Source organism: Danio rerio, chromosome 7 (assembly GCF_052040795.2).
Source record: "Danio rerio strain M-AB ecotype USA chromosome 7, GRCz13ab, whole genome shotgun sequence".
Classification (NCBI taxonomy): domain Eukaryota; kingdom Metazoa; phylum Chordata; class Actinopteri; order Cypriniformes; family Danionidae; genus Danio; species Danio rerio.
The window spans coordinates 43,765,994-43,792,408 of record NC_141027.1 but is presented as its reverse complement, the minus strand read 5'-3'; the positions used below and the strand labels follow the sequence as shown (position 1 = coordinate 43,792,408).

The window sequence follows — 26,415 nt, the reverse complement described above, 5'->3', positions numbered from 1 at the left end:
ATATTTTGTCACTTTCCCAAGTGACTTAATTGAAGTGATCGTGATTTCCCTGGATTTAGGCTCATCACATAAAACATAACATCATAAGACTCGCAAATTGTTGTGGGAATCATCTCCACGATGGTAAAAAAAAAACGTGTGATCGCAGTGTGAATTGGGGCGAAACGCCTGTAAAGATGAAAGAATAGTGTTAAATGATGGGGAATCTCAATCTATAACCAAGTGTATGGTAAAACATCTACAATGTTAAGAAAACAAATATTTCAAGATGTTTTTGGAAGATTTAAGACGACTAAAAATGTGTGTACAGCTTTTATTTAACACACAGAGCTTTCATTGTATGACACATTTGGGTTTGAGTGTTGTCATGGATTTGAGTATTGTTACCTGTGAGTGCTTTGGGTATTTGTTTTGTTATTATTTTTAGTCTTGTATTATTATGTTTTATTATCATTTGATATATTTTTGTAAGAGTCAATGATGGTGCATACAATATTAAGGATTATAAGACACAGACAGCATAATTCACATTCAGTTGGAATATAAATGACTCCAGGTGCTGGGACAAGTCTTCTGCAAACAAACAAGCTAATTTGCAATGCCAAATGAAAGCGGCACAGGCAGTGCATGGCAGAATAAGCTGGTCTGGGTGTCAAGGACAAGGGAAGAGCTAACAGATTTGGCAAACTGCGCACCTCAGAATGTACAATGACATGTTTATTTACGCCATGCTCTGTATTAAAATATGGCATAATCTTATATCCTTTTTTTTCCCTTTACATAATAAAATCAAAATAAATAAATGAAAGGTTTTATCAATGCTTTATTTATTGATTTAAAATATGAATTACATAAAACCAATGAATACATTTGTTGTGATTGTTTTACAGCAATCATTAGGGTGGCTCTGGCAGGGATGGATCGGGAGATGAGGGAAGAGTATCTTGTGGTCATTCAAGCTAAAGACATGGGAGGTCATATGGGTGGCTTGTCAGGAACCACTACTGTGACAGTCACTCTTACTGATATCAACGACAACCCACCAAAGTTCACAAAAGGTAAGATGTAATCCTTTATATAAAGTATTTTAAAATGACCTATGCTACCGTTCAAAAAAGGTTCCATTCATATCTATTTTTTGCCTCATTCAAATGTACTTGTTTCATTGTGTTGTATTAAAATTTTAAACAAATCATGCAAGAGAACATTAGATGTGGATTTCCTGTAATCTGTAGCTTCTGACTAGTACATCAAATGTAACAAGCAATTTTTTGACACCAAATAGTTTCTAATTATTATCTAGAACTAATTAATGCATGATGGTATGCAGGTAAAATTGACCATATTGGGATTGTAATTTTATCTGACTATTTTTCTGACATTATTGTCAGACCCCCTAGTTTTGCACAATCGCTGAATTTGCAAAATCAACAAAAAGTCCATAATTTATTAAAAAGATATTTATTTCAGTTTTAAATGAATTGTTTTCCATGACTTTTAGATCTTGCATATGCAGCGCATCTGATGTATTTTAATGTCTCGAAAAAAAATGACCTCTCACTTGTGCCCTCACAATCATTACATTACATAGAATAGGGAGCGGCAGGAGTTACCACTTGTGCAGTAAGCAGACGCAGATAAAGCGTGAGGGATTTACATGTGAAGTCATAGCAAAAATGAGATGTTTTGAGCAAACATCTAACAAACGAAGCAATGAAACAGACAGATGGAGATTGGTTCACAGATGACGGAACGTGACCAAAGTGAAGGATATTATTTGTGCTTTACATGTATAGCTGGTATTATGGTATGTGTAAAATTGATAAATGATTTTGTTTTCCATGCCATTGACGAGTTTAACGGCAATCCGTGCGTTAGGTGTATTACGGAAGGGGACGTCCTAATGCATGTCCTTTGTATCAGATGCTCTGGGGAGTGAAATCTGAAAGTAAGAAAGATTGTGGATAAAAATAAGAGTTATACAATCTTCCTTTGGCTTAATCCCTACAGTTTTACATCTTGTCTTGACAAATATAGTCAAAAATAAAGAAGCTTAATTTTTAAGATTTATGACATTGTCATTGTTTTAGATTGCACACCTAACATAGTAACATAGTAGGCCACCAGTAATATGGTATATAAGATATATATATATATATGTGTGTGTGTGTGTGTGTGTGTGTGTGTGTGTGTGTGTGTGTGTGTGTGTGTGTGTGTGTGTGTGTGTGTGTGTGTGTGTGTGTGTGTGTGTGTGTGTGTGTGTGTGTGTGTGTGTGTATATAGTATTATTATTTTTATCGCAAAATTGTCCACAAATTTCTGGAAATTACAGCTACAAAGTCAGTAATTTTTATCGCAAATAAACTAGGGGGTCTGTATTGTGCATTGCAATAACATTAGCATGTAAATCAAACAAAGCACAGCCTACAGTAAAGGTTTTTTTTTTTTATAATCCAAAAATACTTTTTTTAATTATATTATTTTAACATTAAACGGATCACTCAAAAATTAAAATGATGTCATCAGTTTTTCATCTTCCTCTTGTTCCAAACATGTTTGAGGTTATTTCTCCTCTAAGGAACTCTAAGGAATTTATACAATATTAAAGAATAATTTTTTTTTTTTTTTTCAGTATGTCTTGTGTACATTCATAATCATTTAGTACTACTTAAGTGTGAGTAAATGTTAAAGAAATGTTCATTTTGGGTGACCTATAACTTTAATCCCTGAAAGAAAACCAAAATAATTGATTGTTTACAATAAATAAAAGATCGGGCCACAATGATGCAATAAAACAGTTTACATGAATGTTCGCTTTTATTAAAACTGGAATATGGCACATATTTAATATAACTGTTGTTTTGATGATTATGAGCTAAATCCCATAGGCTTCATCGAACTGTTGTGTATAAATGAGGACAGTTTAATACGAATTGTGACTCAACATATCATCAATATTAAATGAGATGAGATTGGATTTATTACTTTATATTTAGTGCAGCTATGGTGATAAGAAGAAAAGGAAATAAACTTGAGCAGTGCTACGAAGTAGACAGTATTTAGTAGAATAGTATGTACACATAGATAAATGAAATGTTTAACACACTCTTTACACACTATTTTGGTACAATTATTGTTTTTCTAAATGCTTTGTGTCACCTAATTGACCAGATTATTTTACTCTGTTATGACTCATCTCTAAAGGTTCTTATGAGTTCCACATACCTGAAGATCTTGGCATCGGGAAACCTGGAGGAAGAGTAAAAGCGAATGACAGAGACATCGGGGAAAATGCTAAATCAACTTACACCATCATAGGTGGAGATGAGAGGGATGTTTTCGAGATTGTCACTGATGCTCAGACTCAGGAGGGAATCCTCAGACTCAAGAAGGTAAGCCTGGAAAAGTAGACTTAATGTGCCATTGGGACTCCCTAACAGTTGTAAACTGTCTGTTACAGGATTGTCTCTGGGTTGCATATTGTGAAAATATGAAAAGTGGCTCATTACCGATGACAAATGACTGCTAATATTGCAGAAACAGAACTTCTCAGTGTGTGCTGCACGGGTCGGAAACCTATTGACACGGGGTGGCGTTTTAAATGCAATTTCCAACACCGTGCCGTACCCTCCAAAAAGAAAGAATTAATCATGCAAATTAATTAATTATGCAAATTACAAAATTAGTGTTTTACTCTTTTTAAGGTTTGTTGCTTTATTTTCACTCGTGGTGCTGTTGGGTTTCTTGTTCGCTTTGAGTTATGTCATGTGGTGATAGGTTGAGTATTTTTTCTATGCTTGCATGGTTGTGAGGGTCACACTTATTGTGGATTGTGCAGGTCTTGCTGTAAACTCAAAATATGATAGTAGTAACTTCTTTTTTATAGAGAATATTGATCCGAAACCAAAAAGCAACAACTATAACAGAACAAACTGGCTATCATCATTTTTTTGGCTTCCCATTCAGCTCATAACTTCATAATGCAGGCTACATGATTTAAGAATGACTTCTGCAAGTGCAGTAAAAGAAATGTCTGACCACTGCTGGATTGCATGCTCTTTTTGCAGTGGCTGTTTTCTTGGAGATGCTTACTTTTAAGTTTAGCACAGCTGAAAACTTACACTTACAGTCCCTGAACACCTAAATTTGGAAGAAAAACTGCAGTCCAGGTGTTCTGAGGGTTGAGAACTACTGTAGCTCTGAACCCCTTGACTTTCTATGCTCAATTCTCAGCCCTTGTGTAGCAGCAGATATTTGCATATGGAATGGCCATTGTATGCAAATGAAGGACCCTTCACAGTGGATGAGAGGACAATGAAGCCCTTTTATCTTACAGGGACGTCTTGTGCAATTGTGTTGCAACAATGTTGCACATTGTGGCAAAAATATGGTAAATTGTTCATGATAAATATATCTGGTTTTGCATTTTATTAAATAAACAAACAAACAGGAGGCAGGTGCACATGTACTTTGTACATAAGTATAGATTGTTTTAAATAAATAATCAAGTAAATAGGTAACAGCTGCACATATACTACCTGACAAAACTCTTGTCGTTAATCCCAGTTGTAAGAGCAACAAATAATTACTTGACTTCTAGTTGATCATTTGCAAAGGTGGCAGAAGGTAGATTTTTCAGATTAATCATCTGTTGAAGTGCATCTAAATCATCACAAATACTCCAGAAAACCTATTGGAACCCACATAAACCCAAGATTCTCACAGAAATCAGTTAAGTTTGGTGACAGAAAAACCATGGTTTGGGGTTACATTTAGTATGGAGGCATGCAAGACATCTGGAGAGTGTATGGCAGCATCAACAGCTTGAGGTATCAAGACGTGTGTGGCCCATTACATTACAAACCACAGGAGAGGGCAAATTCTTCAGCAGGATAGCGCTTCTTCTCATACGCCAGCCTCCACATCAAAGTTCCTGAAAGCAAAGGTCAGGGTGCTGCAGGATTGGCCAGCCCAGTCACCAATATTAAACATTATTGAGCATGTCTGGGGAAGGATGAAGGTGGAGGCATTGAAGAAGAATCCAAAGAATTTTGATGAACTCTGGGAGTCCTGCAAGAACGTTTTCTTTGCCATTCCAGATGATTTTATTAATAAGTTTCTTAAAGTCCAGGCATGATTACATTTTATTTTGGTAAAAGCATAATCTAGAGGCTTTTGCCTTACATATAAGCCACTTCTGATACCAAATGATCAACTAGAAGTAGTGTAGAGTAAATAAATATTAAGTAACTAATCTTGAATCAAAATCTAATCATTACCCTATGATAAATGCATGTGTATAATTAGTATTACGCTGTAATTGCGAAATTACAGAGTCATTTTACTGCAACTCTCTTATTTTAAAATAAGTGTAATCAAATAAATAAATGGACAATGCACATTTAACATGCACAAGTTGTAAATGATGATGAACCTGTGCGTATTACGCATATGTGAACAACATGATGAGTATTTTATGAGGGAATTAATCTAAAGAACATGGACATGATCTATATTTACAAAAATATTTATTTCAGATGCTTTAAATAATAAGCTTTATTCAGCAGGTTGATAGGTTGATGCATTATCCTCAGCACCAGTTTTTTTTATAATTTTTTATTAATATAACCAATTATTAATATTATATATATATATATATATATATATAGATAGATAGATAGATAGATAGATAGATAGATAGATAGATAGATAGATAGATAGATAGATAGATAGATAGATAGATAGATAGATAGATAGATAGATAGATAGATAGATAGATAGATAGATAGATAGATAGATAGAACCAATTATCACTGTCCAATAATGTTATATTTTTTTAAATCAGCACATCTTTAATGCAGAGGTAGGCACAAGATCACAGTATAATTCATCAAACAATATTTATTAAAGCTATTACAGGTATTATAAAAGTTTTTAAGCAGTTCATTCTAATGCGGAAAGTGCAGTTACAGGTAAAAAACCATCAACATTAAAAATTACAACATAATTATTAAACTTGGTCTTCAGCCACAAAACATTTGCTTTAGAACAAACAATAAAGCTGTTTGAATTGGAATTTTTTTTTTACAAAAAGACTTACTGCTAGCATTATTATTGATTTTTACCCCTATAGAGATGTGTCTCAGAGCCAATGGTAGATTCCAGCAGAGCTGTCTGAGGCAAGGCTGCTCTCGGTAGATTCATGAGCACCAATCAGCTTCTCACAACTTGGAGCTCACATCTCTGTAATCACAGAAACACATTTTCAGATAGGCTATATTTTGTTACAAACAAACACTTTTGAAGTTAAACACTTAAACTACCAGGAGGTCAATGTCACATACATAACAGATTTCGAATAAAACATTCATGTCTCCATGTCATTGACTTTTACTACAATTCTCTAAATTAAATTATCTGGTTTTAAAATTGTTCTGATAAAATAAGACCAATTAAATAAATAAATAAATAAAAAACTGCATTTATACCTATATATATATATATATATATATATATATATATGTGTATATATATATATATATATATATATATATATATATATATATATATATATATATATATATATATATATATATATATATATATATATATATAATACCTGTATTTATGTGCTGCCTGTGTTTTAACGTTGTACATTGATATCCAGCAATGTTTACTCACTGAATCAGTGGTTATCATAAGCAAATAAATAAATAAAATGACAATGAGAAAACCAAGGTGATTTGTGGATGCCAAAAAGTTATTACAAGTATAAGGAAATAAGTGCCTGGGTCACATTCAGCATCTGACGACTCATCTGAAAGTGGTCCAGAGTCTCTGAGACACAACGCACAATATTTAAATATTTTAGCCTGTTTTAAGATTATTGCCATTTTGTTTGCTATAGTTTTGCGATTTATTCTAGTTTGCTGCATGCTTTCCAGAAAGAAAATAATAATAATTAGGTGAAGCTGTTTGTCAGAATTTGTCATTGCATCAGGCATCATATGCAGTGTGGAAATGTATTATTGCTCATTATTGTCTGAAGGCTATTTTCATTGTTTAAATAACATGGGTTATCTTAATATATGATTACCAACATTGCACTGTAATATTACACCACTCAAATATGTGTTTGCTTACTTATAACTGTCATTGTCAATGCACACTGTTTTAGCTTATAAGTTATTAGTGTAGCCTTCATAAAAAAAAAAGAGAGAAAAATAAAACAACGGATTACACAATCATGTTATTACTCAAGACCAGGGGTGGGCAAACTCGGCCTTGGAGGGCCAGTGTCCTGCACAGTTTAGCTCCAACTCTAATCAAACACACCTCCTTATAGATTTTTAGGCTGCGTCCGAAACCGCCTACTACTCAGTAGGTACTGCATTTGAATGTAAACGTACTACTCGGCTGTTAGAAAAGTATGTTCTATACAGTATGAATGTGAAAAGTATGAATGGAATTCGGATCTACTACATACGCCATTTTGTCGTGGTCATTCGACCTACCTGCGTCATTTGCGTCGCTTCACTCCCATTCATGAATTCGCTTGCGGGGCATCATGGGATAGCGCAGCGTGCATGGGATGCGCACTTCAGAATCTCGCGGAAGTAGTAAGTCATCCGGGTACTTCTCGCATACTGATTTTCAAATTCTATGAATTCGGACATACTACTCGGCTCGCATACTGATTTTAGCGTACTATATAGTACGGAAGTATGCGGTTTCGCTAGGGTTGAAGCTAAACTATGCAGGACACCGGCCCCCCAAGACTGGGTTTGCACACCCCCTTGTTTTAGACTCTACTTTTTGACTCTCTACTTTTTGTTAACACAGTGGCATGATGCAGTGAAATAATATGCTTTTTAGCCATTTCTCAGCAGAGTATAGGGAACATTTATTGGTATTTTCAAATACAATAACCCACAGTGATTCTTGTGCTAAACAATATCATATATTAAGCTACATTCTGTGACACACATACAGTACAGTAGTAGTATTTGTAATTTTCTAGTGAGTTTGGTCCTCCAACATTTAATCTCACTGTAAAAAATGCTCCAGGTGGAGTGATACAAACTTAATAAAAATAAAATAAAATAAATCATGTTGGCGTGGGTTTTCTCCGGGTGCTCCGGTTTCCCCCACAGTCCAAAGACATGCGCTATAGGTTAACTGAATTAACTAAATTGGCCGTAGTGTATGAGTGTGTGTCTGAATGAGAGTGTTTTGGTGTTTTCCAGTACTGGGTTGTGGCTGTAAGGGCATCCACTGTGTAAAACATATGCTGGACAAGTTGGCGGTTCATTCCGTTGTAGTATCCCCTGATGAATAAAGACAATAAGCTGAAGGAATATGAATGAATACATTTTTTTTACTAATAACAAAAATACTACTACTACTACTACTACTACTAATAATAATAATAATAATAATAATAATAATAATTTTAATACACATTTTTACAAATGTTTTATTAAACAAACATAATAAAATAAAATAAAATAAAATAAAACAGTAATGCCCAAATAATAATAAACAAATAATAGTACAATAAATCCAAGAAAATAACCAAGAAATGATGTAAGAATAAAAAAAAGTGATCTGGTTTGTCTCAGGTCTCTCACAGCTGAATGTGTAATCGCATGCCTGTTTTTTCCTCGTCTTCTCATCCCATAGCACTTGGCCTGGAATCTGTTGTCTGCATTACTAATAGCATGATGGATGGCATTGCATGAGAAAAACAGGCAATCAACAGCCCACTCCAAGCTAACCTCTATACCTCCAGACGGTGCTGGAGTTCAGGAGAGCAGAACAAGCTTGTAAAGCACACAACCCTTATTTTTCCTCACTTTTTCGCACCTGCCACTGCGCGCAGATACACATTTTCCCTAGGCGCTTGGGCTGAGCCAGCGTGCACCAAATATCATCTGCTGCGACTTGGCTGATGCAGTCCTTGTCGACAATTAAAATTTGGTCTAACTTCTGCTCAATATTGAATGTGCATGAACCAAAGAGCCTTTGTAGCAAGGTTAAACATATTGATCCGAGTGAGAAGCCACAGGCGCAGACACTCAAGATACTGCTTTGTTGAAAAGGGATGCACACTTTCATCTCTCTCCTGGCCCCCCCCCTCAGGCTTTTGTGGTGGTGGAGGAGAGGGATGCTGTATTTCCCCTGCTGCTGATCTTTGATGCTTCCAAATGTCCCTGTAAACACACACACACTCAAACCATGCTGGGGGTTTTGAAGAGTCTGCAATGTGCTTATGTATTTTACAGTATATATGACATAAATAATGTTTGGAAATGTAAATTGTTATAAAAAAATATAGAAATAACTGACTTTAACACTATTTGGGTGAAATACTAGTGGACTTTTGCACAGTACTTTATGTGGTCAAATTAAATCACAGCCAGGAGGTTCGGCATGCATTCAATGGACACATGAAAGCTTGAATTGCATCATCTGGAAACGGAGGTCAAGTGATAGCCATAGTCATATTCAGACCTTTCTGCAGAACAAGTGCCAAAATGAAGACCCAGAGGGATGCAGAAGTGCCAATTTCACTGTAGAGAGTCAAATGGCATGCATGACTATCAAAAGAATGAGGTGTTGGCATGATATTTTTAGATGGAACAGATTCGCAGTGTCTGAGATGAGAGGAGCTCGTTTCAGTCTTGCCAATACGCAAAGCTGCACTTGAATTGCGTCCCCAAAAACCGCAATCACAATTAAATGGTAACATTTCTAGCATTTTTCATGGTGGAAGAGAGCAGTTTATTGATCTTTCTTTCTTTCTTTCTTTCTTTCCTTCTTTCTTTCTGTCTTTATTTCCACCTGTCTTAATGTGCTGTTTTATTTTGCCCTTTTTTTTTACATACATAAAACTCTATGAACTGTCACCAAAATGCAATAGTCCCGAACAGCACTGACCTTTTCCAAATCAAGCAAGGTGCCAGCCTGCAGCTTGTTGTGAATTTTACATCATAAGGAAACCTCTGCTTGTAAAGTCCTACTGAAAGCTGCAGTATTCACAGTCCTAACCCGCTTTCTCGCTTTACAGAGTTTCCCATGCTACTTAGAAATTTAGTTCTGTGGTTTATTTCACAGCACCGAAACCTTTGTTTTATTTAGATGCTTTCAACATTTTATTAGATAGAAAAATAGCAAAAAGGGCAGAGAGAGGGGTTGGGGGTCAATTTCGAAGGGCCCATGGTGTTTCAAAACTCTCATCCCAAAAAAGCTGAAGAGTAGAGAATGGAGTTAAGGTGCATCAGTCAGAGTTCTGCATTAAGCCTCATTCACACTAGAAGCGATTTGCAGTGGCAAACATCAAGAGACCATTCATTTAGAACGAGAGAAAGCTACCTCCGGCAACCTTCATCTACGTGAGCAACAGCGACCGTTGGCGACCAGGAGAATCCTTCAACTTGATGTATATGAAGAGCAACTTTCTTGAGCGACAATAGGAGCATCAACAGAGCTCAAGTGATCCTCTCTCTGCTCTCTCAGAGGGTGATTGTATTCTCTGTGCTGTAGACCTACACTGACCTATTTGCAGCATGTCATAACCAAGAGTAACAGGCAGCTATTAATGCTAGTGTGAATGATTCAATATACTGTGTCATATGAGAAGGTGACAAACAAATAATAATGTCCGCATGAACATTATTTATATATAACATATACATTATTTATATATAACATATATAACGCATGAAACAATTTTTTTATGCATTGTGATACAGAATATAATAAGAAAACAATCTGCGTTGTTTTTTTTTTGTTTTTTTTTTACTGCTCTGCTGGATGTTGTAAAGTAGGCGTTTCATTCAGAATGATCGGGAAAAGGTTTTTGGAGAGTTATTACAACGTAACATATTACAATCTCCTCACTATTTCTGTTTGCGCAGCGCAGTCAAAACTGACAGTTGGAGGGAGGGGGGGAGTGGTTAAGTATGTTAACCACAATCAATACCTTAGACAGACATAATCTGAGAATATAACTGAAAACAAACAGGAAGTGCATTTTCAGATTTCAATTTTTGATTACAAGGGCAAACCTTTTTTTTTGTTTGTTTGTTTTCTTAATCACGTTTAGATGAATTGTTCACCAAAAAACTAGCATTCTGCACTAACAAAATGATTAGTTTTTTATTTCATGTGTACTTTAAAGGCTTTGTTAACCCAAAATGAACTCACCCTCATGTCGTTCCAATCCAGAGACCTTCATTTATATTCAGAAATAAAGTGTTCTTAATACATATTTTCAAAAAATTTCATATATTTTTTTTTTTCGATATAACAGTTCTCTTGGCCTTCATATAGCTAGAAATGGCCCTGAGGCATTCAAAGTCAGAAAAAAAATCAAAAACACTGTTAAAACATTCCATGTGACTTCAGTGGTTCAACTGTAAAGCTTCAAAAAGCACATTTGTCTATATTGTTTGCCTATACATTTATATTGTTTGCATCAGATCAGGTTCCATGTTTACAATACAACAATTGCATGTTTTCTTTTTTGTTTTGTATAAAAATTGTTCTTGGAGCTTCATAAGATTACAGTTGAACCACCAAAAGAGTCATGGAATGTTTTGACAATGTTTTTGTTTACTTTTGTGGATTTTGGATGTCTCATGGCTATTGCTGTATACAGAGGAGGAGAAAGCTCTTGTAATATCTAAAATATCTTAATTTGTTTTCAAAAGATGAACGAAGGTCTCAGGGGATTGGAATGACATGAGGGTGTGTGATGAATAACAGTATTTTATTTTATTTTTATTTTATTTTTTAAGATTAATTAACCCTTTAACCCAAGGAGTACTTTGTAACAGTGCATATGTAGCTTGGTATGTAGTTTCTAGAAGCCAGAGTGATGGATACGAAATAAATAAGAGGGAGAGAAAAGATTTGAATAAGTTTTTAGTAGTTTTCAGAATTCTTTATTGGCATGTACATGTTTTGACTAAAATTAAAATTTGTGTATTGTTTTATAAAATACAAACAACATGTCTTCAACTTGCAAGTTTTTGTACAGTAAAAAATGACAATAGATGATTATAAACAAAGTCCCTTTAAGGCAAGTAATTTCTCTCGGCGGCCATCTTTGAAACGCCTCTCAGACAGTATGCTCAGACCTTATATTTAACACATATAATTCTACAAAACTCTTTGCTAAGCTCACGATTACATTACATATTTTGAATCACCAATAAAATCGAACAACAACCCTCTCATAAGTTTCATTTCTAAACGTTCGAATGAAATAAAATCAAACTATTTTAAGTTGGTGTTGCTAATGCACATGCACACTCGAAAAAGAACGAGATCACGACACCAACCACATTTATGGCTGTTCTACACATTATCATTCTCAGAATAATGCTTTGTCCGATCGCGCTGGTCTTCAAAAGTAATTCACAACTTGGTCTTGCTGGCGAATCTTCTCCAGAAATAACAGCGACTCTTTGTTTACAAGTTTATGTGCCGTTTGAGTAGTTGCTGTCATGTGATGTGCATTTGACAGGATGGACTGTACTTCCCGTTTGTTTCATACAGATTACAAAACCAAAAAACTTTTGTTTTCAAGTGTAGTTGGTTCATTTAAAAGTATAGATTCCAAGCTTTATGTGGACATATTTCTTATATGCGTGAAGCACATATTCACTGACATTCCAGTGTGTTTGTTGACCACCAAACTGTCGTAAAAGCATGTGTCTGGTCCGAGCTTCTCTCCCGGAGAAAAGTCAGTCTGTAGTAATCGCTGATTCGCTTCTGTACTTGTGGGTGGGCTTCATTCACCATATTGAATGTTATTGACTATTCAAAGCTATACGAGTGACATGTCTTGTGTATTTTATAGCCTTTGATATAAAGCATTCAACATTTTGTGACAGAAAGACAGACAGACGGATGGATGGATAGATAGATGGATAGATGGATGGATGTCTCTTTCCAGCATAGTATAATATAGTGTACATATATGACAGTATGTTTGTACTGTAGTAGTATTTTCATATATATTTAAATAAATTTGACAAAAAAATTAAATGATAAAACATTGCCATCTCTCATTGCTGCATGGATCAACGAGACAGTGATGTGGGATTATAAGATCCTTTTACATGTAGGGTACTTTTTTTTTCCTCCTGTGTTTTTTTCTCCATCTAGACATGACGGTAGTAGCAAGGGATGTGTGAAACTAAAATGAGCTAAAATGCTGTGAAAAGTGCTGTGGAGCGCAGCAGACAGAGGTACATGGGCTGTTCTCATCCGGGTGCCCTGCTGTCAGCCGCTCTGACTTCAAAGTGTGCAGATAGAGGGACTCCAGCTGCTCTCCTCTCTCAGCTGGGGCTGCTCTCGGCCCGGCTCCAGTGTCCGCCTGACCTCCCCACTGGGACAGAGGCTTTTTTTTTTTTTGATAGAATAAGCAAATTCTCCATTCTACTACTACACCTAATTCCTAGAGACCGTGCTGTTTCATGTGTAATTCAGTGGTCAGGTCTGGCTTAGTTTTTGTCAATAAAAGAGCAAAGGGAGGACTTGTGCGGTACATGTATATTCTATTTAAAGGCTCATGAAAGTCAATGTTTCAGCACTGGTTAGTTCAGCTGCACAGTGGTCAGTGTAGGTTATTCAGGCTATAACAGGTTTATTTTGCTTCCATTCAAGTTTCCCACAAATGCATGCTGCAATTCACCACTACACACCTTTTAACCTGTATTCTACATTGTTTTGTTAGCTCACCATGGATTATAAACATTTGTGCAACTCTATGACCTTTGTGCTGCAGTAAAGACCCTCGTATAATAATAATAATAATAATAATAATAATAATAATAATAATAATAATAATAATAATTGTTATTATTATTATTATTATTATTATTATTATTAATTATAATTATAATATTATTATTACTGATGTTTTTTTTCATTATGCTTTGTATCAAAAAACATATGACCATGATTTTGAATCTTTAATATCTTTAAATGTGTATAATTCCTAATTGTGACCTTGGACAACAAAATTAGCCATAGGGGTACCTTTTCTAAAATTGAGTTTCATACCTAATAGGAAAGCAGAAAAAATAAGCTGATGACTAATGTTGATGTCTGGTTTATATTTAAAAATCTGGTATCTGTGAGTTTAAATATAAAAGGAATTTTGAGATAATTGTTAAGATAAAAACTAGTAGTTAGCAAGGCTAACTACTTATCAAAAATCATGTTGTAATATATTTACACTCGGAAATATACAAAATATATTAATTTCATGGACCATGATTGGTGTAAAATTAGAAATCTATCATTTTGACCTACTATGTATTTTGTTTTTCTGTTGGTGAGGCATTGGTGAGAGAACCAGGGTTTTATTTATACAAGAGTTTACATTCAATTCAATTAAATTCCGCTTTATTTGTATAGCGCTTTTACAATGTAGATTGTGTCAAAGCAGCTTCACATAAATGGTCATAGAAACTAGTACATGAAGTGTTATATTACAAATTTACAAATTCAACATGTTCCTATATCAATATCTTTGTAAATCCTGAAAAAAGATTAACAAATCCTCCAATGAAACAGTCAGATAAGAGAGATAGGTTTAGGTACCACTTTATTTTGACAGTCCATTTGAGTATTAGTAGACTGTCTGGTTAATATCAGTTGATAGTGCTCCTTCAACAGACATAAAACTGACTAATAGAAACTTACAGTAGCAAGTACATGTCAACTTACACTAACCCCAACCTAACAGCCTAAAAATAATCTAACGAGAATTAGTTGGCAATGTAACTTACCTTCAACAAACAGACCATCAAAATAAAGTGTGACATAGTTTTACAGTTAATATAAATTTTAACCTTAAAGTCTGCATAGACCCGAAGCTGCAACCATTTTTTTCCCATATTGTGATTCAGTTCTTAGAGGAACCCAATATTAAATGACAAAACAATGGGTGTGACTTGGCTTTTTTCCATTCAAGCTGATTGAATGTATTAAAGTAGACATTTCATTCGGAAAGATTGGAAAAAGGATTTTCGGGAGCATTATTACCACCTAATATACACCTCCTGCTCACCATTTCTGTTTGTTGTCAAAACTGACAGTTTAAGGGGTGTTGTTAAGTATGTTAACCACACCCAATATCTCACACATAATCAGAGAACTGAAAAGACTTTGGAAGTGCATTTTCAGATTTCAATTAACGTGTACTTTAAAGGTGAATTCTAAAGGGTTATGGGCTTGTACACCATTCTGGATGAGTTTCGAACTCGAAGGTTTTTTTGAACTGCAATATTGTTCGAGAATCAGCAAAGGATGTTGGTACAGGAACATGTCTTACTTGGCACAATCATCCTACATGGTATGTGGATAAGAATTAGCGTCACTAATGCAACCTCAGAAAGCAAAAACAAACATTCACCCACTGTCCATAAACATGTTTTCCATTAACGCAATGAAGTCTCAGAGTTTAAAATGCCTGTCATAGGAAAGATGGTGCTTTTATGAATAATTAAAGCGACACATTTTCTCATAGGATAAGGCATGCAGTTTCATGAATAATTATGAGACACTGACATGTCATCAATTACTGTGGTCATTTGCCACATCACAACCTGTAGATTTTTAAACCTAGGAGATGAAAATAGCTGAGGAAAGTTATACAGTTTTAATATTAAAATGAACTGGCTTTAGCAGACTTTAGTCTTGTTTAGGTGTGTTTCCTTCCTCATGGTGCAGTTTTGAAATATCTACAACAATTAGAAAATGCACATACATTATATTTATAATAATAATAATAATAATAATAATATTAATAAATTAAAATGTGTGTGTCAGAAACACATATGCTTAGTTGATTTGGATCATTTTATATTAAAACTTATTATAAAATCTAAACATAAAACACATTAACAAAAAAAAATCTTGTCATGGAGTTTTGTTTCAAAAGATGATGTGATCGAATGACAGGTCTAATCAGTGGACCGATCCAAACACCCTTCATCTTAAATTTGTTTTAATAATTCTGCAAAAAAAACTGATTGAAAGACCATCTTTATAGTTACCCTTTAGAGGTGTTTTACATGATTGCGTTGTTCTCATAAATCAGGTGTTCGCCTCCAAGCGCAAGATAATATGATATAGTTAACATGCTTGTCATTTACTTAGCAAGGAAAAGGACACTGTGGATTTTCCTTGCAAAGGCATTATTTTTATTTTATTTTTTTTACATATAAATGTTTCTTGTGAAGTGATGGTGTCATTCTATTGATTAAACAGATGGAAACGGAGCTTTGCTCAAAATGTTTGTACAATGTATTTTTTTTATTATTATTATTTATGCATAAGTTAAATTTTCAAATTTCAAAAGAAATATAATTTATCTTATTATCTCCTGAAATCTAGTTTACTGTTGCATGACCCTGTAAACTTAAATGTATAGTTCACCCAAAAAAGAAAGTTTGCTCACTATTTACTCACCCACAAGTGATTGCATATCTTTATTAGCCTTCTTTTTTCTGTTAAACACTGTTGTGGTAGTTTCAAATAAAGGGATTTTTACTGATCAAGAGTCAAAGTCTCACAAAGTTTATTTCCAAAATGATTAAATTCTTTGCAAAGAATAGGTCCGACAGTCATACAGGAACACCAGTTGCTGCATAGTGGGACACACTGGCTAGCCAGACACCAGGTTTTACCTTCTTTTTTCCTGCTTCAAGGCCCACTCTGTCACAGTTGACACACAGTTCTCTTTAGAGCATTAGATTTTAGAGCCAGGATTTACACTTATTGAATGCATATGTGGGAGACGCAATGGCGCAGTAGGTAGTACTGTTGCCTCACAGCAAGAAGGTCGCTGCTTTGAGCCTCAGCTGGATCAGTTGGCGTTACATGCGGTACTGGTGAAAAGGGGAGGCTAAGTTTTCTGTAGTGTATGTGATTGAATGAGTATGTTTCCCAGAGATGGGTTGCAGCTAGAAGGGCATCCGCTGCGTAAAACATGTGCTGGATAAGTTGGCGGTTCATTCCGCTGTGGCGACCCCGGATTGATAAAGGGACTAGTTCGAAAAGAAAATGAGTGAATGAATGAATGACCCTTATTGAAATATTTGTTTTTGTACCATCTCTAGGAAGGCATATGTTTCTTAATATATGTTTCTAGTAAGACTGAGAAATTTTTTAGAAATCAATGTTTTAGTAATAATTTTCCACCACAAAACAGGTGAATTAAAAAAAGGGGTATAAATCTCAAACCACTTCCATAAAGGAAAAACAAATACTAAGTCAAAGGTTACAAAATAGCTTATTTTGTGTACAAAAGAAAAAAAAACTCTTAATGGTATGATACCAATTAAGGATGAGTAAACTTTCATTTTTGGGTGAATAAATGGGTCTGTGACAAGTGAAGGCAAATCTCTTCTAGAAAAAACATTGACTCTTTATTTACAAGTTTGTGTCGTATTTGAGTAGTTGCTGCTATTATGTGATGTGTGTTTGACAGAACGGATTGTACCTTACGTTCATTTTTAAGTGCACTTGGTTCATTTAAACGTACAGATTTCAAGCTTTATGTGGATATATTTCTTATGTCTGTGAAGCAAGTATTCACTAGGATTCCAGTGTGTTTGTTGACCACAAAGACTGTCGCAATAGCACACGTCTGATCAGAGTAAAAACTGCAGAATTTTTATTCCATGAATACCATGAGGAGGCCATACAAATAATAATAATAATAAAAAATAAAAAAACACTTTCTCATGTACTTACACAGGTGGGATGAATGCAGGGCCCTTCTTCATACACTGAAATCACAAATATTTATCCTGGAGTACAAATAATTCCCAAATTGTATTTTATCTGCTACTTCAATAATATCTCACCATTGGATAATTGCCTCGGAGAATACATTAACAATGTTAACGTCACGGTATTGTGGGCAAGGATTAATTTTGTTTTGAGACAACACAAACATACAAATTGTATTTTTCATGATTTCTTAACAATTTGCAATGCAGTCCTTGTGTTTCCATTAGATTAACCTTATTTGCAGCCTCATTTAAATCCCAAACACATGCTGTCTCCTCCACAAATTAATAACGCATCCCACGCTCCAGGTGAAAGTGTGGTTATTGCTACTAAATATTATTTTTGTTCACCCTGCTATCGAGCTTGCAGCAGCTTAAATCTTAACCATTGCAAGGTGGGAGAAAGTCGGCACAATTACAGCCAGACCTGCAAGCCCAGCAAACTGAGTCCGCTAAAACCAGGAAACCCTTTGTCTTTGTGTTTTGCTCCCATTAATAATAAACGTTCTCTCTGTTTTCCAGCCTTTGGACTTTGAGTCAAAGGAATTCTACAACCTAACAGTGGTGGCCACCAACATTCGAGCCGATTCCATTACGGGTGGGCCCTACATGGACCAGGCCACCATTAAAGTCGTCGTTCAGGATTCGGATGAACCCCCAGTCTTCACGAAACCATCATATTTGTTTGACGTGCACGAAAATGCTGCAATCAACACAGTCATAGGAGCCGTAGCAGCAAGGGACCAGGATGCCACACACAGCCAAGTCAGGTAAAGAAAATCATTTCTAGCACATGCAACCTTGTCAGATGAGGTTTGGCTGTTGTCCTACTGAAATAAGACCTAAAAATGACACAAAGATCAAGCTCAGGCTTCTATATCAATCTAATAGCCAAGTACTCCTTCACAGCTGCATCCTACCAGCCGTTAAATGCCACTGATGAAATTGCCCGTAGAACTGCATTTGCATTCAGACCAAATGGAGCTCTCACCTCCACAGAATTGGTTGTACTGGGAGCGAGAGATAGGACAGTGACACAATAAGATTCCTCCCCTTCCTCCCGCTGATGTATTTCACATCTGTGACTTGCTTCTTGAAAAATTACAAGGGCACCTTCAGTATAGGTTATACAGCCAATTTCTCTTAGTCCGACCTAGCATTCCATTAATTCTCCAGTGACTCGCGATGTTTCGGGGACAACAGGCAACAGGTTGTGTAATTACACAGGGAACTGGAAGCAGAGATTGGGCTTCAGTGCTGCAGTGGAGCTTACAGAAAGTGACCATTGGTACGTGTGTGATATTTTTATTCTTGAGCTGTGAAATCGACAAATGGCTTGCTTAAATTATTATAGAACTTTGTAATAATAGAAATACATTTATATGGGGCGACAGTGGTTAGCACTTTCGCTTCACAGCAAGAAGGTCGCTGGTTCGAGTCCCGGCTGGGTCAGTTGGCATGCAAGCGCATGTTCTTCCTGTGTTTGCGTGGGTTTCCTCCAGGTGCTCCGGTTCCCCCACAAGTCCAAAGACATGTGCTATAGGTGAATTGAAAAATCTAAATTGACTGTAGTGCATGTGTGTGAATGAGTGTGCATGGATGTTTCCCAGTAGTGGGTTGCAGCTGGATGGGTATCTGCTGTGTAAAACATAAGCTGGATAAGTTGGTGGTTCATTCCTCTGTGGTGGCCACTGATGAATAAATGCTAAGCTGAAGGAAAATGAATTAATTAATTTATATGTATATATATTTTTTTATATACAATAAGTATAAGCTTACTAGTAATACATGCCTCAGCCTACATCATGTTTGCAAATGTAAAATACTTGTAGGTATGTTTCATTGCATGTGCATGTGCATGTTTCACAAGTCCACTATAGGGTGCTTATTTACATTTTTGCAATTAAAGATCAAAGTTGAATTTTTTAAAAATAATATTGCTGTTTTTTCCCCAATTCAAATGTCAAAAGGCGAAATTCTGGCTATTTTCAAAAGAACGTTTTTCTTCTCTGCAGAGAGCGTTTTTTTTTCTACATTCTGTTGTGTTTATTTATGTAGCTTTTTTGTAGTTATTTGGCTGTTGTTTTAAAATACAACATATAATCATTTCCGAGTCATTTAAACATTGCAGCTCTGACTTCTGCGCACAATGATTGAAAGTAAAAGTGAAATTATTAGAAATGAAATGGGACATTTGCTGTTCCCAGGGTAGGGTGCTTTCTTTCTTTCTTTCTTTCTTTCTTTCTTTCTTTCTTTCTTTCTTTCTTTCTTTCTTTCTTTCTTTCTTTCTTTCTTTCTTTCTTTCTGTCATTCAGGCTTTTCATATTGATGTGTTTGTGTTATTTGGATGATGAATTACTTCTCTCCTGAGGCCATCGAGCAGATTGTGTTAAGCTCAACATGACAACATCCACTTAAGCATTAAGAGATGAATTATCTTGTCTAATGTGATCACGTTTGACCCTTTTCCTTTAGTATTTTGAACCATAAAGTGGTAAAGTTACATGCTTTCTCATGCTGGAGCAGAAGGGTGAACAAAATTTTTAAAAGCTATAAAAGGAAATTTGTAAACAGGAAACCAAATGCCAAAAAAAGGGATGACTGACTTTATCCGCCAAATAGCCTGTGCTGAATTTCATAGAGTAATAAGATAACCATACCTCACCTCAAATGACAATTTCTGCTTGAATACAGCTAATTGTGCTCATCGGTATGGTTGTCACATCAATAGAAGAAGCAATCAAGGTGAAGCGGGCAAAAAAATAGTATAATTGTGGCTTTTAAAAGACTCTGATAAAATGGAAATGTCAGTTTTAATCGGAGCGCGGCAGGGAAACAGTTATTCACTGAAACGTTATTCTGCATCAGCCTGACCTCTCAGACCATCAGCCTCTCTTACTGTAACATTGCAAGATTTCTCTTGTTATTGTGAAACTGGCCCGTATCAAACGATGCCAAGCTGTGCCCGACTTTAAATTAGCCTTGTTAAGAGTATTGTCTATCTGTCAAAAGAAGTGTGGGTGTAATCAGTGGGGATCCTTTAACCTTCTCTGACAGAAACCCCTCTGGCTCCAAATCGTGTTGTGGCACCTGATATCTAGCACATGCTAATGCATGGTGACTGCTCTCGATGGCGATTGTGCTTTATTGATGTATGCTTTACTTATATAAAGTAGGCAGTCATTTGATTTGGTTTCTGCGCATCTACAGAGTGCAGCCGACTGGAAAACATTTGGTACAGTAGAATAAATGGCACTCTTGTAAAAGTCCTCTTAATTACTCGATTACCCCACATAATAACTACATGCCAAAAAGCCTAGAGGACATGTTCTATCCTGTGCTTTTTTAGTAAAAAGAAAGATTTTTAAATACCTTTTTTGTTTTATTTGTGTTATTACTCCACTGTGCAGTGTTTTGTTTGCTGTTTTCATTTATCATGACATTTAATAAAATGGTCAGCCTTTACATTAGAGTGCTCAGGTTGCACCATAATTGCATAAACGAGTAGGGCTCTGAGTAATTATATTCCTCATGCACTTCATATGCAATTATCCTGTAGTGATCTGTAATTAAATGACTATTTTTACTATAATATTTTTAATTGTATTAACATTAAGTATATGTGGTTTTGTGCTTTTATCACACAGATTAATGTTTGATTAATGATACTCTTTGTGTATAAAAAAGGTCTTATTTTGGCAATGGGGTTGTTTTATTAAACAATTTAATAATAATAATAATAATAATAATAATAATAAAAATAATGTAAGATTTTAGTTGAAGAGGTGTTCATACAGTAAAATTGTCGTGAAACCTTAATAATCATGATTTGACTAGCATAGGCTCATTCTGAAAACGTAGCTTCATATACATTTCTGGAGATCGTGAATTATGTAGCCAGAAGTACGTATGGCTGCATTTGGTCTTTAAAACAAACACTACGGGGCAGTATAGTGCTGTACCTTTTCACGCTTACCAGCTGAATACTTACCTCCCAAAGGATGGCTTTCCCGCTGTTACCAGTGTCTAGCCATGTATGACAAAGGACTTGAGATGCAGAGAGAAGTTGACCACAATGATGGGGTTTGAGTCCATTGAAGAACGGTTCCAGAAAGCGAATAAGACAAAAACCGAAGCCAAAAAATAAAATAAACAAGTAAATAGCAGAGTGAGAATGTGGCAAAATATGAAAATGTGGTAAAAAGCAGGGGGCTTTTCTTTATTCTAGGTTGCTTTTTTAAAAACTGTTGGTTGGGTTTAGGAAAGTAGGTGGACGGGTCAATTTGTGCTTTTGAAAACACTTCTGGGTTTAGGTAGGGAAAAGGGTTGGTCAGTGGATCAGTCAGTCAGTCAGTTTTTAAGTATTTTTAAGCTAGAAGAGCAGGTGCGAATGGCACTATTGAGAGAAATTTGAGATCTCAAAAAGCATACACAGCAGCCTCTGGTGGTTTGACGAAAACAAAAACGTCAAAAAAATAAAAAATAAAAAATGTAGCTCCTGGGATTTATTTGCCGTTCTCCAGAAATGAATATAGGGCTACATTTTCAGAATGAGCCTGGGTTGGATTTGACTAGTTGCATGCATTTGCATGAGATTATATGCAAACATAAAATCTGTTTTTAGGTCAAGCTCAATTATGTCATTTGAAGGCAAAACGACATTGTTTGTTATGACTTCATCTTTAGCATAACAATTTGATGTCACAAAGACAACATAACTTAATAAATCTGACATTTAATGACTTGTTATAAGCTTGCATAAAATATCATTAACATTCATGACATGTGTCATGTCATGATTATAAAGGTTTAATGACTGTCCTATGAACACCCCTTCAAGTAAAGTGTTACCAATAATAATATTGTCATTTAAAGATGTCTGTTTATGAATAAATTTTAAAAGATACAGTATGATAGTATAATATTGACTTTTTGATTCATTATTTTATTTGTATTACATTATTTTATTTGTATTACATGTTTCCACTGAGGACTTATAATAAAACAATATGTGTAAAATAAAAAAAATTACTAATGTTTTGCTTCTTACACTTTACCTACCTGAAACTCACCTACAGCACTTATTCATTGTTGCTCTTGTAGTTGTGTAAATTGCTTCCTTGTCCTCAATTGTAAGTCGCTTTGGATAAAATCGTCTGCTAAATGACTAAATGTAAATGTAAATCTGAACCATATAGTCTAATCAGTTTTATCCTTTGAGCTATATTAATTGTGGTTATAATTGACTTTGCATTATTTATTTCACTCGGCTTAATCTGGGGTTACCACAGTTTAATGAACCACCAACTTATCCAGCATATGTTTTACACAGCTGATTCCCTTCCAGCTGCAACCCAGAACTGTAAAACATCCATACACACTAATTTACACACATACACTAAGGCCAATTTAACTCATCCAATTCACCTATACCACATGTCTTTAAACTGTGGGAAAAACCGGAGCACAACTTCCAACTGACCCAGCAAGGACAAACCAGCGACATTATTGCTGTGAGGTGACAGTGCTAACCACTGAGCCACCGTGTCTTCCCACTCTGCATTATATGAATCATAAAAAGAACCGGAATATCAGGTAAAATCTTCATTTTTTTTACTAAAGAAATAAAGTCGCCTGCATCTTTGATGACCTCGGTGTGAGTACTTCTTTATTATTATTATTATTATTATTATTATTATTATTATTATTAGTAGTAGTAGTATTATTATTATTATTATTATTATTATTATTATTATTATTATTATTATTATTTGTTTATTTATTTACTTTTTACCTCACAAAAATAAACATTTTTTTTATTTTTTGTGTGGAATAATTAGATGTGTGATTTCTGTTTATTTCTCCTTTTTTCTCCCACTCCATTTCCCCGCTGTAGCTTTGTCAGTTTGATTGACACATAGCAGAACATTTGAGGGTCTGTCTCTCGGTGGTACGTGGAGCTGTCAGAGCCTGACTGAAATCCACTCAGCCTCCTGGAGACTGATCCCAGGTGGGAATGCTGTCAGCAGTAGAGCCCTCCTCCTGGACTTCCAGCCTCAGTCTCAGGATCCCTATACCATGGCTCAACATTCTCCACAAAGCCACACATTCTTTTTTTTTTTTTTTTTTTATTTATTTATTTTACAACATTTTTTTTAATCCTCTGAGGCCTTTTTGACAGCTATACCTCACAATCAATCTGTTTTTTTTTTTTTTTTTAGAAGATGCACTAATAAACTGTACTTTTATAATTCAAAATTAAAAAGCTGCATGTGCATGTACACTGGTCGCTTTGAATCCAGTTGCTTGTTTTGTGAATATTAAAGGTGCCATTGGTATACTGCATTGGTTTAATAAGTTAAATTGTTCTCTGATATTTACATAGTAGGTTTATAGCTTCGGTAAATTAAAAAAAAATATCCAGCAACGGTTTTATAAGTTCATTTATCACTACATAAAATACCCATAAAATCAGAGGGTCCATGATTGACCATATATGGCTTGTATCATGAATATTAATGAGCTCTGCTCTGACATGCCGCTCTTACAGACACACACACAGCATGATGTGCGCTGAACATGGACAAATATAAACCTAATCAGAGGAACGTTTTGCTTTCCAGATATGTTGTGGATAAAGGCTAAATTATAATTAAACTTGATAAAAGAGAGTGATAGAGATGTATGGCGTTGTATTTTGAAGCTATAGTCAAAGAAAATAGCCAGGAATTCTTATTAACCTCTGCATGAACAGATGCCATTTGAGCTGAGTGATTTAACACGATTCAGCAGTCTACATGTGTTTGTTGAAATGCACACATTAAATTTCATAATAAACACGGTAAATTAACAAAATATAAAATATAGAGCTAAACATACCTTATGCCTATTTAGTGTGGAGAATAATAAATGTGTAATCTGTAAATCCTGCATTTTGCATCATGAGGCAATATTGAAACAAGTCTCGTTGCCCAGTAATGCACAGTTAACAATTGGGCTCTAGCGTTTTCAAAATAAAAGCCCCACATACATGGTAAGTGAAATGTATACTTAAAAAAAACGAAGGGAGGAAAATGATCACTGTTGTTTCACTTGAAATTGTTGTTGCTTATCAAACGCAGCATAATATTAATGATCTCAGAGCTTTTTATGATCTCAGAGCTTAAAGACATGGCTGCTCGTCTGGTCTGGATGAATGACCCAAATTAGGCATATATGCAAATGCACAGAGCATGGTCTGTGAGTCTCCTCACAGTTTGTTTTGTCTTCTGATTGGCCCGTTGCCCACCAGGGTTTTACACTTGTGGAATTTACATGAGAACGAGAAAACAGTGGTGTCTATGGCGGTTGTTGCTATATCAGATTCGGTTGCAGCCAAGAATTATTTATATTATTAATTACATTTCCCATTTATTGTATTTTATAAACGTATACTCCCACCCCAACACTAAACCCAACTATCACAATAACAAAATAAAAGTAGCTGTATCTATGCTATCTATTACCCAACATTTTTTTTTTTTATGTCTAGTTGCACTCCAGCTCTAAACCCAACCGTCACAGTACTGTAAAAATATGAATTATTGTTATACAGTGTAATAAAACAATGCTGCTATATTGATGTGCATATTGGACTTCCGACCAGCCGCAATCCCGATCTAGACTTTACTGTCTGTGGCTCACAGTATGCCCATCTCCATATACTGATCTTTCATTATTCTACCATGATCCAGATTTTCATTATAGGGCACTTTAAGTCAAATAAACACATTATGTTATTTCAATTAAATGTTATTGCTTTCAACTGTGACTTTACTATTGTGATGTGAAAATGAATGTTATGACTGTATAATAATCCACAAGTGAAAAATATTATATCAGGATGAAGTCAGGACTTTTAGCCCCCCTGCATTATTAGCTATAGTTTTCCCCAATTTCTGTTTAACGGAAAAACATATAATAAAAACACTTTTCTAAACGTAATCGTTTTAATAACTCATCTCTAATAACTGATTTCTTTTATCTTTGCCATGATGACAGTAAATAATATTTTATTTGGTATTTTTCAAGATACTTATATACAGATTAAAGTGACATTTAAAGGCTTAACTAGGTTAATTAAGCATGTTAGGGTATAACTGTATAATGATGATTTGTTCTGTAGACAATTGACAAAATAAATTGCTTAAGGGGACTAAACATATTGACCTTAAAATGGTTTTTTTATAATTTAAAACTGTTAATTCTAGCATAATAAAATAAATAAGACTTTTTTTCAGAATCAAACAAATAATGATAGAAAAAACACCTGAAAAAAAAATCACACGAGGGCTAATAATTTCTACTTTAACTGTATAATTGCAGTACATTTTTACCTCTACTAAAAGATTTGTTCTGTTTTCTCTCTGTTGTCTTTCTGCAGGTATTTCATCGATAGACACACAGATTTGGAGAGGCAGTTTAACATTAACGTTGATGACGGGAAGATCACATTAGCTAAACCTCTGGATAGAGAGACGGATATGTGGCACAATATCACAGTGACAGCCACGGAAGTTCGTGAGTACAGTTTTCCTCTTCTTGATTGAAACATTAATTT

At 35.0% G+C, this 26,415-nt stretch overlaps 1 protein-coding gene across 8 annotated transcripts in view; it reads left to right on the top strand.

Annotated features, from left to right (window-relative positions):
* cdh8 (cadherin 8) overlaps positions 1 to 26,415 on the top strand; it is a 435,086-nt gene that overhangs the window by 388,787 nt on the left and 19,884 nt on the right. For all 8 annotated transcript variants that reach the window (XM_087261647.1, XM_087261652.1, XM_087261649.1 and 5 more), the window contains 4 exons: positions 891 to 1,058; positions 3,205 to 3,392; positions 18,339 to 18,586; positions 26,239 to 26,375. In XM_087261647.1, the coding sequence (XP_087117773.1) occupies positions 891 to 1,058; positions 3,205 to 3,392; positions 18,339 to 18,586; positions 26,239 to 26,375 (741 nt within the window). The remainder of the gene's footprint in view (positions 1 to 890; positions 1,059 to 3,204; positions 3,393 to 18,338; positions 18,587 to 26,238; positions 26,376 to 26,415) is intronic.